The sequence below is a fragment of the Melozone crissalis genome, unplaced genomic scaffold, assembly GCF_028551555.1.
Source record: "Melozone crissalis strain CALT ecotype California unplaced genomic scaffold, PUWL_Pcris_2 ptg000023l_1, whole genome shotgun sequence".
NCBI classification, from domain to species: domain Eukaryota; kingdom Metazoa; phylum Chordata; class Aves; order Passeriformes; family Passerellidae; genus Melozone; species Melozone crissalis.
The window spans coordinates 15845105-15862021 of NW_026535801.1; the positions used below are offsets into that span (position 1 = coordinate 15845105).

The 16917-nt window shown below is 36.8% G+C and overlaps 1 protein-coding gene across 1 annotated transcript in view; it reads left to right on the forward strand.

Moving 5' to 3' along the window:
• The first annotated feature begins 552 nt into the window (after nucleotides 1–552).
• Nucleotides 553–16917, forward strand: part of DYTN (dystrotelin) — a 75964-nt gene continuing 59599 nt past the window's right edge. The window contains exons 1-12 of the mRNA XM_054278507.1: nucleotides 553–601; nucleotides 3160–3206; nucleotides 5250–5324; nucleotides 6268–6469; nucleotides 8487–8572; nucleotides 9138–9226; nucleotides 9892–9963; nucleotides 10309–10472; nucleotides 11329–11440; nucleotides 13539–13684; nucleotides 14581–14749; nucleotides 16427–16497. Of these exons, the coding sequence (XP_054134482.1) occupies nucleotides 3188–3206; nucleotides 5250–5324; nucleotides 6268–6469; nucleotides 8487–8572; nucleotides 9138–9226; nucleotides 9892–9963; nucleotides 10309–10472; nucleotides 11329–11440; nucleotides 13539–13684; nucleotides 14581–14749; nucleotides 16427–16497 (1205 nt within the window). The 5' untranslated portion in view covers nucleotides 553–601; nucleotides 3160–3187. The remainder of the gene's footprint in view (nucleotides 602–3159; nucleotides 3207–5249; nucleotides 5325–6267; nucleotides 6470–8486; nucleotides 8573–9137; nucleotides 9227–9891; nucleotides 9964–10308; nucleotides 10473–11328; nucleotides 11441–13538; nucleotides 13685–14580; nucleotides 14750–16426; nucleotides 16498–16917) is intronic.

The window sequence follows — 16917 nt, forward strand, 5'->3', positions numbered from 1 at the left end:
ACGGTAACCATTGAAAAATGTATGAGAAGGGCTTTAAGTTGTGTCTTACAAATGTTATATATAGATTCCTCTTAAACCCTAGCATTCGGGTATGCTGAAGAGCTTTGTGGTTGGTCTGAACAATTCTAGTTCTAGGACATTACCACTAGGGCTTACTATTTTTCTTCTTTGTGTGCCCCAACTCTTTGTTACAGCACACTGTGCTTTCTGCATTACTCTGTCAGCTTCTACCTTATTTTCAGTCTCTATAGCAACAGTTTCTCAGCAACTGGGAGATGCTTAGTAAAGGCCTCTCAATTTAGAAATATTGCACTCCAACCATAAAAAAAAAAAGCTTTGAAACAAAGATCAAAGAAGTTTTATCTTTAATAATTCAGGATATTTATTACTAATTAATTAGTGTTCTCTGTTTTGACTGCTTAGACAATTACCTGATACTTTGATCTGGGCCTTTGCTAGGCATTTGTTGTGAGCAGCTTTAATTTAAAAGCAAAACCTTTAGAACTGTGTCTTGAAGTCAACTTTTAAGTGCTGTAAAACTACTGGACTTCTCTGGCAGTGTCATCTGACTTCTGGACCTTCAGTAAGTAATGAGAGGAAGGTAAGCGCAGCTACTGTATTTAAGAGGGGACAATAATTTTGGCCTTTGAATAAAACATAGAATATCTTCACCCTTCACCGGAAACATAAGTAACTGTAGGTTCTTTTATGCATATTTAAGATGTTCATCATATGTTGTCTGATTTCAAAAGAAAAGTCTCTGTGATCAAGTTGATTGATCTGCTGGGAGGTTTCTGCCTTACTTCATGTGGCTCCTCTTTCTCTGAACTTTAATTTAATTATGTAACATGCTTCAAAACACATTTTATTTGCTAAAGTACATATTCTGAGAACCTATATGTCAAACAAAGTACATGTAAGTAGTCAAGTGTTACTTTTCTTTCACATTCCACTAAGAGTCAAGAAAAAGGCTATCCTTGTTTTGCACATAAGAGTATTCATGTTAATGGGACCAGGACTGTTAACTGTAACAATTTACTTCCTGAGTATTTGTACATAATTTTAATTTGTTGTTTGTTTTCTTAAGTGTTTTTCACTATTAAAACACACAAGGAACTGATATATAACACAGGCTGAAAGAGTGTGTCAATGGGCAAAGTTACTTCAGATTTCATGGGCAGCAGATAATGCTTCTGCTTTCACGTTGTGTTCATGTGCTAACACTGAAGTAGATTCTCTTTGTTTCACCCAGGCACTCCCACTGCAGTCAAGATCTGGACTGTCCACAGAGTTTTGTATATGAAAGTGTAGACTGTACATACATTAATAATGTCTTCTGTAACTTTTTGGAAGGAGGGTTCATAGATATGATGTAATTTGGTAAAACACAGAAATACGTGGTTGACTTTGAGACTATGAATACCCTAGTGCAAGACTATAGTGTGTTTTTCCATATGGGTGATTTAAATGATAGACATTGTGTTGTACTGGACAGAGATCTGGTCATATTACAGTAAGTATCAAGCACTCATATATTATGCATGCTGTATAACTCAGTAAGTCAGTGGATCTGTTCTTATTTGAGTGAGCAAATTCTAATGAGTTCTAATTTAAGTGAGTTTCGACTGAATATTTTTACATTCATCCTGTCCACTTTCTTTATTTTATGTACCTCTGGTACAGAGAAAATAAAGGAGGTAAGCTGTGCATTTGTAAGTCTACCTTCTAGATTGCTACATGTAGCTTTCACCAAACACTTATGTTTAATTCATTGCTCTGTGTCTTCTGATTTCACTGATTTCTGTACATGAACTTTTCTGTCAAGTTATGCAGAGACTCCTACTACTGCAGCTATTTTAGGAACAGTTGTATCATATTTTCATATATATTGCATATGAATATCTATCTATAGACAAACTTATGTGCCTGTGTAAATGCTGGGCAGAGCTGTTGTTTTGCAGAACCCTTAGTAAGAAAGAAAATAGAATAGTGGAAAAGAAACGTGGTATTTTTTTCAAAGAAGGACTACAGTAAAAACTGTGCCATTGTAGTCTTGAATGAAAAAGACTATTAAAACAAATCTGTATCTCAATATTTTAAGCATCTAAATTTAGGTTATGGCTGAAATTTAGAGACTGAAACACAAATTGCAGCTTTCACTAATTAAAATGGTAAGGAGCATATTTATGGTAGACTCAGTAATTTTAGATCATTGAATATTTATGCTTCATAAATGGCCAGTATTCTGTCATGTTTATGACAAATTATCAATGATTCTAACTGAAAAAATGTAAGAAGTGAACATTTGTTTAAGTTCAGATTTAACATCGAATTTATTATTTAAGTTTTAGATAATTTCCAACTCTTTAATTTTTATTTATTTTAGCAAACTTTCCCTTTGTTCTGCACAATAAATTATATAGATTGCCTTTGAAATCTTGTGTGACTTAGATCCATTATACCTAGTGTTTTGCAATTGCAGTGTTAGCTGAAAGATAGTTACTACTAGTTAATTCATACTTACATTTCTGTGATTGGAAATATATGTAGTTTAGAGCATTAGTGAAATAAATCCTGAGGGGAGACATTCAGTTTCCACTACTGCAGAGATATAACTACTTTTGCTTTCACAGTTGTTAATGTAAGTAGGTACATGGTTAAGCTTTGTTTTCCCCTTCCATAACAGCTCAATAAGAAATAATGTTAGCTCAGCCTAAAACTTTAGTTTTACTTGAAATTTTAGAAAATACTTTTGAATAATTGCAATCAGTGAATCTGAGGAAGAGTCTGGTGTAGATATGCCCTCTGTGACCTGAAATTTTACATTGGACCATGTAGTAATCCTGCATGTAAACACTGAGCTCTTCATAGTGAAAGATCTCATTTCCTGTACTTAAAACTGTTTTGAGGATTGGTTTTGCCCTGCTACAGTTTTGCAGTTACTTGAATTACTCCTATTTTATGCTGAGCAGAGAGCTTGCCATTTGCTGGCATTTCTCTGCACATGGCACCAAAACTATTTTGTTTAATGTAATTCTGTTTAATTTAATTTCTGAAATGCATCCAGTGAATTGTTCAGATTAAAAGGTTTAATTTGAATGGTTCAATATGTCTCTGTGTAGAATATGTGGTTTTACACTTTGGTTTGTTTTGTTATAGAATGCCTAATGCCATCTGTTAATTTCAAATGGATCCAGACTTGCAGGGTAAGGATTTTTCTTATTTTTCCCCAACTTTTTTCAAAAGGCGTTTCTGTGTCTTTTTGAACAGAAACTACTGAATTTTAATGAAATCATGCCACCTTGAGAATCTCTATGCTGTAGCACGTAAATGACAAATTACAGAGCTGTGATGTCTTACCTTTATTGTTGGATGTGTCCAGGCACCTTCCTTGCCACTATCACATTGGCTTATGGAATGGTCAGGCACACAGGGCCATGATCTCTAATTTATAATAAATGCAAAGGTGCTTTTCATACTTTGGGATAGGCATGAAGATGGCCATACACTCCCTTTTTGAGTGCAAAATCTCAGCGGACACCTCATCTGCCACAGAGCACCTCAAAATGCAGCATAGCAGGTAACCAGCTGAAGATGTCAGGAATCAGCACACTTCTATGTGTGCAGGAACTCCTTTGTCAGCTTCTCTACAAAGGGCATTTATATTTCTTGAGGTGAAATTTGACCCACAGCAGAATGATTACATGCTGGTTTTCTGTCCAGAGGGGAAGCCCCTTTCCTATGAGAAATGAAATATTTTAATGCCCCTAAATAGCCTCTCATCAGTAGTAATTCTAAAATAATTTGCTATTTTACTTATGTGTCCTCACAAGTTAATTCTGGAACTGTGTTTGACAGGCACAGAGTGCCCTACTTTGAGGCCACATTTTGTTTGTAAGGGTGGACTAGAATTAAGTAGCAGATGGCTACTAAAACAGATTCTCTTCAATTTGAAAATCATCTTGTGCATGGAAGGTGTTTGAGTTGAATCATGTGTCTATTTCTAGCATTTGTATTTGAGAATAAGCATGTGGAACTTAATCCATAGCCTAATGAAAACTGTGGGAGTTGTTCTGTTTCTTTCAAAAGGGCTTTGGATCAGTTTATTGAGGAAAGAGAACTGATGATGCGTGGAAGTCAAAACTCATTTTTCACATTCTATGACATGCTACATTGCATCTCCAAATAATATCACAAAACATAGCATGACAAGAGCAGGACTAAACAGATGGTATAGCAGTTATTGGCATCTTTCTATAGCTTAGGCAGCATCTGGGAACCAGAAGAGCTCATAATTTGCTGACTATTAATATTAATCTGGTGTATTTCTTGGAAACCATTGCACACAGATTGGCGCCTTTCCAGACTGAACAGGTTAAGTATTTTGTGAGTTATTTCTACTCATTTATACATATTTATTGCTTATCTTTAGCCTTAATCAACTGTGTGTAACTCTCTCTGAAGTACAGGGAGAAAAGAGTCTCTGAGGACAGAAGGATAACTGATAAATCCCTTTCTAGTTTCTGAAGTTTAGTGAACAAGCTTGTTTTTTGGTCTTGAAGTTCTAGGTATGTGTAAAGTATTAGGTATAGGTCACAATCAGCATCTCTTACTTTCCACTCAGAAAAGCATCCTTTCTTGATGTGAAAGAAATAAGCTGAAATCATATAAGGGTATGGGATTTAGTCAAGCAGATTGAGTGGGTTTGCTAAACAGAGATGTCAAAAGTAATTTGCTCTGGTAAAGGGCTTGTCTTCTTCTGCAAGAGTCCCACATGTTGATCTTGACAGAAGATTTGTTTGGTGCTTGAAACAATATGCATCCAAAACAATAACCCTGCTGTGCAAACTGACAAACTGTTCCTTGAAGAAGAGCATCTCTGATCAAAAAACCTATTTGTGTGAAGAAATATTATTTCATTATGATCTTGGCTAAAAGTTTGTGCAGTGCATAACCCTCACAGGCCTTGTTCTGATATATGAATAAACTTGATTCCCAAAGAAACAGATGTGCTCTCTATGTTAAATTCTGATTTTACAAGAGATGGTGTTACTGTTTACAAGAAGATTGTTCACCCCACAAAGTTATTTTTTAAAAAAGAAAATGTGTTTTATTTGTTTGGGGTTTTTTTCCCCCAAATTTTTCTTCAGAGTGTTGATCAACTTGAAACTCCAAATTTGGTTGCTTTGATTTTTAGTTAGTTTTGAATGAACCACTCAATTGTAATGTGTGTTTGTTTTCTTTCACAGAGGCCTTCAGTGATGTTGAGAGCTCCGTATACAGAACAGCCCTAAAGCTACGCTCAGTACAAAGTCTTTGCCAGCGTTAGTAGCCAAAGAGAACCCTATGCTTTTACAGGGAGGAGAATCTGTATCAAATTTGCATTGCTGTCACCATGAGTTATTATGCTACTTTGCTCTCTCATTTTCCACCTTGGAGTTTCAGAATGGATTAGGAACACTTAAGATATAGATAGTGCTTCATATACAAATTGATTTTTTTTCTTTTTGAATGTCAATGGAAATACATTAGTGAAATTCTAAAATTATGAGAGAATCAAAGTTTATCTACCATCTGCAGCAATACTATGTAGACATCACTGACAATTATTAATCTATTATTATGGTCTTGAAAAGTCAAATTCTAATGTGTTTCTTAGGAGCTGATTTATTGGAAATAATCATGGCTTATTGAAAATGCATTGACTGGACTATAAGAATTAATGAGAACAAAATAGAACATGATAGAGCAGAAAACTTCTGGTTAGTATTCATTCTCCGTGTCTTTGAAATGAGGGAGAATTCAGTGCAATCAAAGAGTTGTGCAACAAAGTCCTGGTCACCTAGCTCACTTTGAAATTACTGGATGTAAATTCCATATTGAGCTAAATTTCATGGAAATCTTGAATTTTTTATTTGTGCTGAAAATGCACAACATTGCAAATGAGGTCTTCAGGGTAACACAGAGAAGGTGACTAGTTTGTTGGCCTTGGACATATTTCTTTCATTTGGGGATGCTTTTCTATGAATACATTTAGTTTGATCTCATTCCTGATATGGTTGAGGTATAAATCATATGAGCATCTGCCTGATGCTCTGTGTCAATGTAGAAGTACCACAGGTACTGGTTTTCTTTTTATGTGGTGTGCTGTTTTAGGCTTCATTTTACATGCCTGTCTTAGCTAGGCATTTCTGGTGAAAAATAGTCATGCTTCCATTCATAAAAAGGCAGGGACCCTCATTCATTTCTTCCTTAATTTTTCCACAGTGGATTTGATTGACGTTTCTCTGATTCAGCGCATCCTATCAAGTGAACAAAGCCAGAGGGAAGAGCGGATTTCTCTGAACAGGCAGCAAATCTCTAGAATGCTGATGAAGCTCTTCCAAAGGGCAAGGTCAGAAAAACCAGGCCAGGTAGATCCAAGAGCTGCTGAATTCACATTGGGCCTGCTGATTGCCATGTATGACAGGTGAGAAGAAGAAGAAACGTAGATCCATTGTGAAGTACTGTAGAGTTAAAGAATGTGTTTTTGGACAGGACATATTGCTCCCATCCAAAGTAGAGCTAGACTAAGTTTGTTTCTACCACTCTCACACCATTTCTGTGTGAAACTCTCCCATTTTGATTGGTTATGCTTTGTATAAAAACTAGGAGTAGTTCAGCGGTAGGAATATAAGGCACAAAACTGCATCAGAAACACAGTGCTCAAATGCTCCCAAAACTATCTTTGCCAGTCCATGCTGACTTTTTCTCTGAACAGCTTTACAGAGTAGCTTTTCATCTGACTTCCAAGATATTTTGGTACACTCCTAGAAATGAATCCATATTTCTCTCAGGAGAACAGTACCCATACACAGTTCAGGAATTTGCCAGTCACTTTTTGTTATTCATTTTCCTCTAGCTTAAGAAGTTAATCTACCAATTATGAAACAAAATTGATGTGTCATAACTAAGGTGAGCAGCTCAGTGAATAGCACAGTTTCTGAAAATAAGGAAACACCTCACAGAGTGTATTTTTCTTATGTATTGTTTGTAAATAATGAGTTATTTCACCAAAGGCAGGATTGATTTGTGATTGTATCAGATTTAAAAGACAGACTAAGTTCGTTGTACAAGTTATTTACCACAGGTGAAATTTTTCCCTTCTACATGATAGTAAAGTTTTTACTGAAAGTAAATGAGATGTAAGTGGTCTGCAGAACTTTTTCTTGAATCTTTATTCATTACTCATATGATCATTACTGCTAAAGGTCCCACTTTATCAAATTTTTTTGTAAGAAATTCCATTAAGGATAAGAATAAGTGCTTTTATAAGAAATAAAGCTAGAAACATCAAGAGTATTTTGTAATTTTTGTGTGCCGTAGGGAAATGATGTAGAAGAATCTTCTTAATAGTACTATCTTAGTCTTTTAGTCTGTTTTCTAAGGGATGTCTTAGGGGTGCCATTTTCTTTTTGCTGCTATTTCTTTTTTAAAAAAGAATTTAATAAGTTTCTTGACGTGTATATAAGATAGGAAGAGCTTCTTATAATTTTCTAATAATGTTTTCTCTATAGAGTGCTATTGTCCACTATTAACATTGGAAAGTATTTAATAGGAAGAGCACATAGGAATTTTCCATGTTTTTGTGGTATTTACTTAATAAGCTTACATAAACATCTTAAGGGTGCAAGACTTCAGCTTTAGTCTTGAAGTTTTTTCTTTGAAATTTCTGGAAAAACAACAATTTCCCATGCAGTTCATACTTGAGAGTCGGTATTGCAGCTTTACACAGTGTGGGTTTACCTAAAGACTCTTGAAGACATATTTTGAATCTTTGCAAAAGTAAAATCTTAAATATAGATTTCTGGGATTTCCTGATTTGTGGTTTCTGATTAATGTCTGCATCGTCTTCACAAAAAAAATTAGTGTTTTTCATTAGGTGCCTATGTCACAAAATTTGGTTCTAAATTAATCTACGTTATTATTATCTAATGGTCAAAACTAAATGTCCTGCTCCTCCATAGATCCTTTTGATTAAATTGAGTTTCAGTGAAATTAAATGTAATCAGCCCAAGAGAAGCTTAGTGCAGATCTGGGGCCACAGTGGAGCTGCCTGATGATATATGCAAAACTTAGATTGTATCCTTTATTCAGTACTGTATTTGGGAAGGCTTCCCACAATAAAAAGAGCAGATTTTTTTTGGGACATACATTGTAAATGTAAAATTACATTTTACTTGGAATGTGAAGTCTCTGAAGGAGATGTTTTCTTTTTGTTTTATGATTGCATGGTATCTTGGAACAGTTAACTCTGCAGTTATTTTCAGTGACAAAAGGTTCTAGACATAAAATATTACTGAAATGTTACTTTGGTTACATTTATACATATAAAAGGATACATGTTTTGAAGTTTTCTTCCTACATAGCAGTATTCCATTCTTTAGATGTTTCAGTCTTTATATTCTCTGTGAATGAGAATAGTGTAACTTATTTCATTTTCCTAGATCTGGAACAGGGTATGTCAGAACTAGATCTGCTGCAGCTGCCCTAATTTCCCTTTCAGGAGATACTCTACTGGCTAAATACAGAGGTGGGAAATGTATGATTTTATACGCTATCTGAAATACTGAACATTGAGGAAAATTTCCACCATCTTTTTTTTTTATTTTAAAATAAAAGCTCTGCCATGAAAAAAGTAAATTATGTTGACTGCTTAGTTGTAGAGAAAGGCTGATGCAGAATAATGCTTTCCAATCAATATCTGTAGCCATCTTTGCAATAGAGAGCCTCAGAAGAGGTTATAGTGACATTTAAGTAAAACTTCTATTTGCCTAGCAGAAAATAACAGAAACCCCATGGTTTTAAATTAGCAATTCACAATTTAAATAGACCACTTCTTGTATAAACATATTTAAATATTTTTCCTAATGTTGTAAGAATGAGTTCATTGCTTTTTTCCTTGCTTTCCTTCTCTTTCCCTCACTGTAGGGAAAACTATGGTCACAGCAGTCACTGAGAGCCTGTTAGGTACAAAATATAGTGAAACTTTCTGGAAGGGTTTCTTTGTTAGACTGCAGTTACCATAGCAGTTTGAAGATAGCTTGAAGACAGTTCAGACTCTGCCAGGATTCCAGGGTTTTTTTCCTTGTTTTCAGCTTTCTTCCAGTTTTATGCTGTCCCTGATGGGAAGGAGACCTTGATTACCCAAAGTGCCCTGAGAAGCCTTCTAACAGACTTAAATCAGGTAATGTCAGTGCAGTGCTGTTACTCAACAGATTTTGTAGGAGAGTACTAACCTAGCAGAAGAAAACCCCTCATGGTTGATACCTTTTATGTTTGATTACCTTATGGGACTGAAGTTAATAAGACACTGTGGGTATAGGGAGCTGTCATACAAAGTAGGTAAAAGAATCAAATTCTGTCCTTTTTTTCAAAATAGCCACTTTTATTAGTGAATGCTCTGTTGCCTGAGCTTACAGATCCTGGAAACAGCTGGATACAACTGTTCCTAAAGCAACTCCAAACTTCAGATGTCTGTACTCACTAGAACAGCTTGCAGTTGCAGCAAGTTGCCTTAGCATACAGGTATTTCCAGCTGAACTGGTACTGAAAATGAGATCTGAAAATGACCTCTGGGATTTAAACTTAGTGTCCTTCAGGAGTATAGTGTGGAAATATAGTATGTTTATCCATTACAGTAAGTGGTTGGAAACAAATCATTCTGACATACCCTGAACTGTGAAACTGCATACTGATGGCATGAATATGAACGGGCTTTCTTCAGAATAGTGTGTAAAATGGCATTGCTATAGATACTTCACCATCTGTGTGCTGTCACCATCGCAGCAGAGCATGATGGGAACATCTGTTTTTTATTGAGGTGTTTCTGAGCCTTTCTTCTTGATGTAGGTCCCAGCCATTGTGGGAGAAGGCTGCACTCTGTCTTGTGTGGAAATTGCGATTCATGACTGTTTCCATGGGGTGAGTGAAATTCTGATGTCCTGGGAAATTATTCTGAATGTTGCTGATTGATTAAAATTTCAAGTGTATCACCACATAACATCCCCAAGTATCTACTTTTAAGAAGCAGGGCTGATCATCAGTCCCACAGTATGGGAGGATTTGTATCTATAGAAAAGATGCTCAGTAAGATACTACTGAAGATTCTAGCATTTATTCCAAAACCTTTGGAACCCAGTAACATTTTACATGAATGGAAAATTTATGCCAGCAAAATCCAGTATCAGAGCTTTTATTAGAGATTGTAGATGAACCACCAGTTTTTTTCAAGTGAATGTATGAGCTTGAGACATGTATTTTTTCTAGGTTCTGAATGCAGCTATTGTTGAAGAAAAATTCCTGTGTTGGCTGAGATCAGAGCCTGCTGTCCTCCTGTGGCTCCCTACATGTTACAGATTATCAGCCACGGAAATGGTTTCTCACCAAGCTAGATGCAGAATCTGCAAAGTTTTCCCCATTACAGGCATCAGGTGTGTCAGTGGTCTTTAGCATCCACACAATTAGTTCTTACCATTGTTTGCATACCTTACAGGCTGTAACTGATATACTAAGTAACAAGCTTTGGATGTAATCTAATTTAACCAGGAAAAGAGGGATAGAGAGAACCACTGCAGTCTAATGCTCAAGTCTTCATCCTACTTCTCTTTAGCTCACTAGCACAAACATGAAAACTGGCCACAGGTAAACCGAGAGTCCAAGGGTAAAGTCAATTAAACCTGTGTATCTCATTTCTTAATTACTTTTCCTGTAACCAATTGTATTAACTGGCTCATTAAGTTTTCCATCTTAGCAGCTTTGTTATCTAAGTAATGTTATATAATGGCATAGTGGTATAAAAAGAACACTATCCATTACCATCTAACCAGAATGCTCAGAAAAGCATTTTACTGTTACTATATTCTCACTAATTGTAAGCTTGCAGATTTAGTTTCTTGCATTTTTCGTTTTTTGTTTATGCATCCTATGTCAATATTACAGCTCCATGGAAGCAGCAAACAGAGGTAAGCTGGTGTGTAAGAAGCATATGAAGTTGTAACTGCATTATGAAAAATGGGAAATGGTGCTAGAACAACAGTTTCTTCCATGGACTGCATTTCAGTGCAGTAAATAAATAAGATCAAAACCACTGATGGGTTCGGAGAAAAGTCCTCAATCATTTGGGAAAAATAGCTTGAATTCAGAAAATGCTGAGGAAAATCATTATTCTAACGAAGATGTTTCTTTGAATTTCAGAGCCCAGGGATCTGAGTTTTCAGTAATCAAGCTTACTTACATCAAGTCCTTACTTGTGAGGAGGTAAAGAAATACTTTTGTTTTCTCTCACAGGTATCGCTGTTTAAAGTGCCTCAATTTTGACCTTTGCCAAGCTTGCTTTTTCACTGGCCGTCTCTGCAAACCACATAAGAGATCACATCCTGTTGTGGAACACTGTGTGCAGGTAAAGCCCTGTTGTACTGATTCATTCCCTGTTGTGGTTCTCCATGGAGGCAAGTAGGCAGTGGATTCTTGAACTACAAGCATTTCAAAGTTATGTGTGTATTAGCCATAATGACCATGACATATTAGCATTATTAGTCTGGGAACAGGGAAACAGGGAAAGGACAAAAGCAGGCTTCTAACTTTAGAATGAATATTCTATTCTGAAGTAACTGAATAGAGCTATGAATATCTCAGTGCAAGTCTTCATCTTAAGAAGCTTTATGGCAAATTTTCTGTTAGCAGATAATCCTTAAATTTATGAAAATTCTCCTCAATGTCCCAATGTTCCTTCACCCCAATCCCAATGCAGACTCATCCAGAAATTCACTAATTCTAAAGTTATAAAAACTCCTGCCTGAAATGTCTTTCTTTTTCTCTCTTTTCTGAATGTCTTCAGTTTTTCCACTTTACTGTAAACCTTTCTGACTCATTTGTCTCTGTCAGGGACACAGCACAAAGAGGTAACATGTGCCCAACTAAGATCACATACCTGGACTCTGTTACAGGGGCAACTTGTGCTATCATCACACTAGTGACAAAGTACAACACTGGGAATTTGTGTTTGGAAGATGGGCTTCTCCTTTGAGCAGGAGATTCCAGATCTTGCACACAGCTGCAGATGGGCTTTTTGTGGATCTGTATAACTGTATCTTTCTGTTCCAGTAAATGAGCTGAAACTTAGGGAAGTTTCCCTAGAAATCTATACTTCCTGTTCTCCTTCCCAATCCTCTGCAGTTAATGTGAAAGATACCTGGGTAGCCAGTATTTGCATTAAAACTAGAGACTGTTAGACTGCTCTTGTAGTCACCCTTTGTCTGAGGTAGCATTAAACTCTTGCTACTTCACTGCTCTCTTTCTGAAAACAAAACCCTATTGCTTACATTGCGAGAAATTACAACTGGATGCTCAATATCTGCATTAAAAATAACAGTTCAGTCCTTCAAATATTCTTCCTCATACTCCATCTGTGAGAAAGTAGGAAAATAAAAAATTAACTCCTCATTAAGAGATTTCTAAGTAGAGACCTTAAAATTAGTGTGAATTGAGAGTGAATGGGAATGTGTGTTTGTAGAGGCACCAGAAGGAAGGACAGGAGATAAACCAAGGCAAGAGATGTTGCAGCCTGGATTGCAGCCACCTTGTTGCTGCAGAATTGCAATTGAATCACTGAATTTAGATTTCCTTTATGAAGCCCTACTCTAACAAAACCCCTGTAAATATTACTTTATAGGCCAAATATTACAATACAGGCCAAAATCTACACCAAAATTTAAAAGATAAGCTACTCACCATGACAGATACCATTTTTATATCTATTGTGTGGGACATAAAATAATCAGGAGTAAGTTGCTATCCCCATCCCTTCCACTCTTAGCAGATGCTGTCCTTTTCTTTTCACACTGTCTTTATCAGGGATTGAGCAGCTGAGTGGAGGTTTGCAATATCAGCAGTTTTTCTTTGCCTTGCTGACACCTTGTGGTAGCGTTACTACCTCGTTGAGAAGCACTAGGAGGCATGTGGTGTGTTTTCTTTGTTTTCCTGTTCAGTCTGTCAGGGCTCACCCCATCTTCTGCAGCAGTCACCTGAGGCAGAATTGGTTGGTGTCCTCCAATAATACAGCTACTAACCTTAGTTGTTGTACATGAGCCTGACACTCCTGTGATAAATGGATGTATATTTTACTGTATTCTGTGAGAGGAGGATGTGAGCCGTGGAAGACTATATCTACAAATGCTTTATACAAGTATAAAAGTATTTCTTCCTTAGATACTAGTCAGCAGAATTATTGTTGTGACTGTGAGCTTGATCATTGTGTTAAGGCATTTCCAGGCTGTCTGACTTTGATTCAGTCAGTATTTTGCCTAAAAGAATTGGAGCTGCTCTTGCCTGTGGCCCTGCAAGCATTACCCACCTTAGCTCCCCTTCTAGGGCTCAGATAGCAGCCATGAGCCTTGTCAGATGATGAAGAGATGGACCTTTGCTTTGGAATATGTCTGTTTCTGGGCAGCACCTGTTTGAAAAGTCACTTTCTTCTTTATTATCCCTCATTCCAATAGATGTCAGCAAAAGCGAACGCGAAGCACTTTGTCCGCACCATCAGGAACAACCTGTTCCAAGAGCACTGGAGAAGAAAAGAGGCTCAGAGAAGGACGGCTCTGGAGTCAGTGCAGGAGAGGCACTTCCCTGCTCACAAAAAGACTTCGTGAGTTTCGGTGTCAGATGAATTTATAATCTCTGCATGTCAGGCTGTGGGATTTTGCTTGATTATGTCCTTTGAGTAAGGGACCTTGTTATGACAGATACCATGTCATGATTTTTCTATTAAAAAGGGAAAGAATAACTGAGAAGTTGCTGCACATTGTTCTGTAGCTTAACCATGGTTACCATGCTGACAACCTAATGATTAGTTGTCTTATAAAATATAACAGGCTTGTATTGTGCTTCCCTCCTTCCTTATGTTGTATTTTTCACTCTGTTCCATTTCTTATACTCAGTCTAGGGCCAAGCATTGCAAATATTTACTTCCTTTACAACTGCATGGGTTCTTAAACACCTCCTCTGTAACAAATCCATTGGAAATTAACTGTGAATACTTTCCACATGTGACCCACAGTGCATTCACTGGCAGGCATTCTACTAAAGTCCCACTAAATTGCAGACCTGTGGAATCACTCACAATAGCAAGTAGATGATCTCACCATTCCTCTTCTTTCAGACCAGTTGTTTTTTGTGCTTTGGTTAATATTTAAAGTCATTACTATATTTCCACTCATCACAGTGGTTAATAATGAGCATTGAAGGTTATGTTGGCTAAATGGAGCAAAAAAATGAAGCAGCAAATTGCACTGAGAATAAATGGGTGGAAAGAACAACCTGTTGCTGAGATTCTGTTGGGAGAGTGGAATTTGTTTTCAGGAATTTCATTCTTTTAACCAAAATATGCCAGCAGGCACAGCTAAATTTTACTTCTTGCTTAGTCAATAGCACATCTGTCTGTCTATTTACAATTCATTAGTTTTCTGCATTTGTGTCTTCCTGGGTAGAAAAACAATGAGTCCTGATCCTTTCCCTACCCATTACTTCTCTGTTGGTATACAGTCCTCCTGTGGAATTCAGTGCTTCACCACTACTTGGTCCTGAGAATGTGTCTTTCCCAGTGGACAACTGTGTCCCAGAGTCACCCAGGTTCATACCTGAAAACAGGACTGTAATGCAGAAGAGTGAGAATAACAAGATGACACCAGAGCAAGGCAAGACAATAGCTCAGGTGAGCAAAACACAAAGCAGTAATAGTGCTAAACCTGTGAAGGAGACCTAGCAAGTTAATTATCTATTTGTCTTCTAATTTCAGTGAAAATGTAATGGGCAGCTTCACCTTTCTGTAAATTCCTCACTTACAGTGAAAAATATGGAACTGGAAAACTTAGTGAGGTTTGAATTTGTTGTCTTCCCAAGATTAGTGACTAACTCCTTGACTTTCATGACCTTCAGAAGCACCTGTAAGAATATTTGCCTTGGGGTTTTTTGAGATGTCGTAGAGTAGCATGCTAAAGTCTAGATGAGTCTGGAGTCCTCTCGCTATTCTGACAGTAAAAAAGGCCATCATGTCTTCCTACTGCAAGCAAATGCCAAAGAAGAATACCTGAATTCTTATCAGACTCAGGCCATTTTTGTTACCATGGAAATAGCAAGAGGACAGAATGGGCCCTCTTAGGATAAACTCAGAGCAGTGTCCACTCCAACTAAAATAGCTAATGCACAAAAGGTCTCTATGAATCCATTCCCAGCTTTTCTCCAAAGAAACAATATTAAAAGAGTGGGTAGGGCAGTGTAGCTAAAAAAAAGTACATAGCAATTTTTTGTTTCTATATTTTTGAGAGGTTATTGGCTCTGCACTTACTCAGAATACAGGGAACACTGGGTTGTGTTCAAACCAGTTTGTGTCATCCACTCATCTTGTTCTTCCCAGGAGCCAAGGGGTGCAGTAACACAATACTAGCCTGTGTGTATCAGGTCACTCATTTGGCTGCTAATCCTGTGCTGCCCTTTGGAAGACCTGTCTTTTAGAACTCTGCTGCCCAGCTCAAGGTACAGTGCCAGCCAGCAGATATCTGCACGAGATGTTGTGGGCAGATGTTGCTTAAACATAGAATTTTGACGGTTGGCATTTGTCATTTTAGAAAACAGCAGGACAGGACTTGCATCCCTGGGCTGGGATTCTGTCAGGTGCTTTGCTCTCTTATATTCTCTCTGGGCTGAGAATTCCTTTTGAGCAGTCTTATACTGATTTCTAAGATCTTACAGTGCAGATGATTTCCACTTTGATTGAAAAGATGTAGACAGTAAGTACAATGATCGCTTTTAATAGAATCTATGAGTATGGAGGTCCTGGTTGATCCAGCTCTTAGTCTCATAATTTCCTGGCAGCCCTGATTCCTGCCAAACTTATATCATGGCTCAAAAGTAATCTAGCTGGAAGGTGTTTGTCTCCCTGACTTCTGGGCTACTGTTCTCTAGCATGGTCCAGAGAATGCTACTTCCATTTAAAGACCAGGAGTTTCTCTTTTCTTTTCTATATACAGTCTCTTTCAACACCTTCTTGTCTCAAAGCAGATGTGGGACTTGAGAGAGATTGTTCCCAAATCAGAATATTTGATTTTGCAGAAATCAGGAATATGGATTTTGTTCTATTTTCAAACAAATTCTCATACACTTAAATTTGTCATAGAACAAAGAATTTGTTCTATAGAATAAATTTTTCAGCCATTTGAAATACTTTAATGCATCAGTTGATTATAATACATTAAATTAAAAAGGTTAACTAGTAAATCTGTAGATCTGTCAGATCCAAAATTTGCCATGGACTCCTATAATAAAACTTGCATACAAAAATGAAATGCTATTGCTCATAAAGTTATGAACAGATACTTCCTTTTGTTTTTAGGCAATAGCCTCTTTTGAAGCAGATGTGTTAAAAATGCATGAATCCATTAAAAGCATTCACAGTGACAGCAGGTAGGTAAATGCTGTAGTAAATTCACTGAAGACTGGTGGGCATTGCTGTTCCAGCTGGAGGGCTAGAAGACAGATAACTTTTCCATACTTTGGAGATTTTTAGACTTAAAAAATCCTATCAAAAGAGGATGAATAATGAAAACTCAGCAACAAAAATTTTAGATGAAGATCACTGGAAAAACAATGGCAAAACAAAACAGTTTTTGGTTTGCTTTCATCAGCGTTTCTGCAATTGCTAGTTAATATTTCTAAAGGGAATTTTTAGACAAAAAGATGTTCATCCAGATAAAAATGTCAGAATAACATACTTTTTCAAATTTTTCTCTGAATAAGGCTTAATCAAAACAAATTTCATAATTTGCATGAAGCTTTTAAATCAAAGTAGAATTCATTTCTAAAAAATATGCTGTACAACAAATA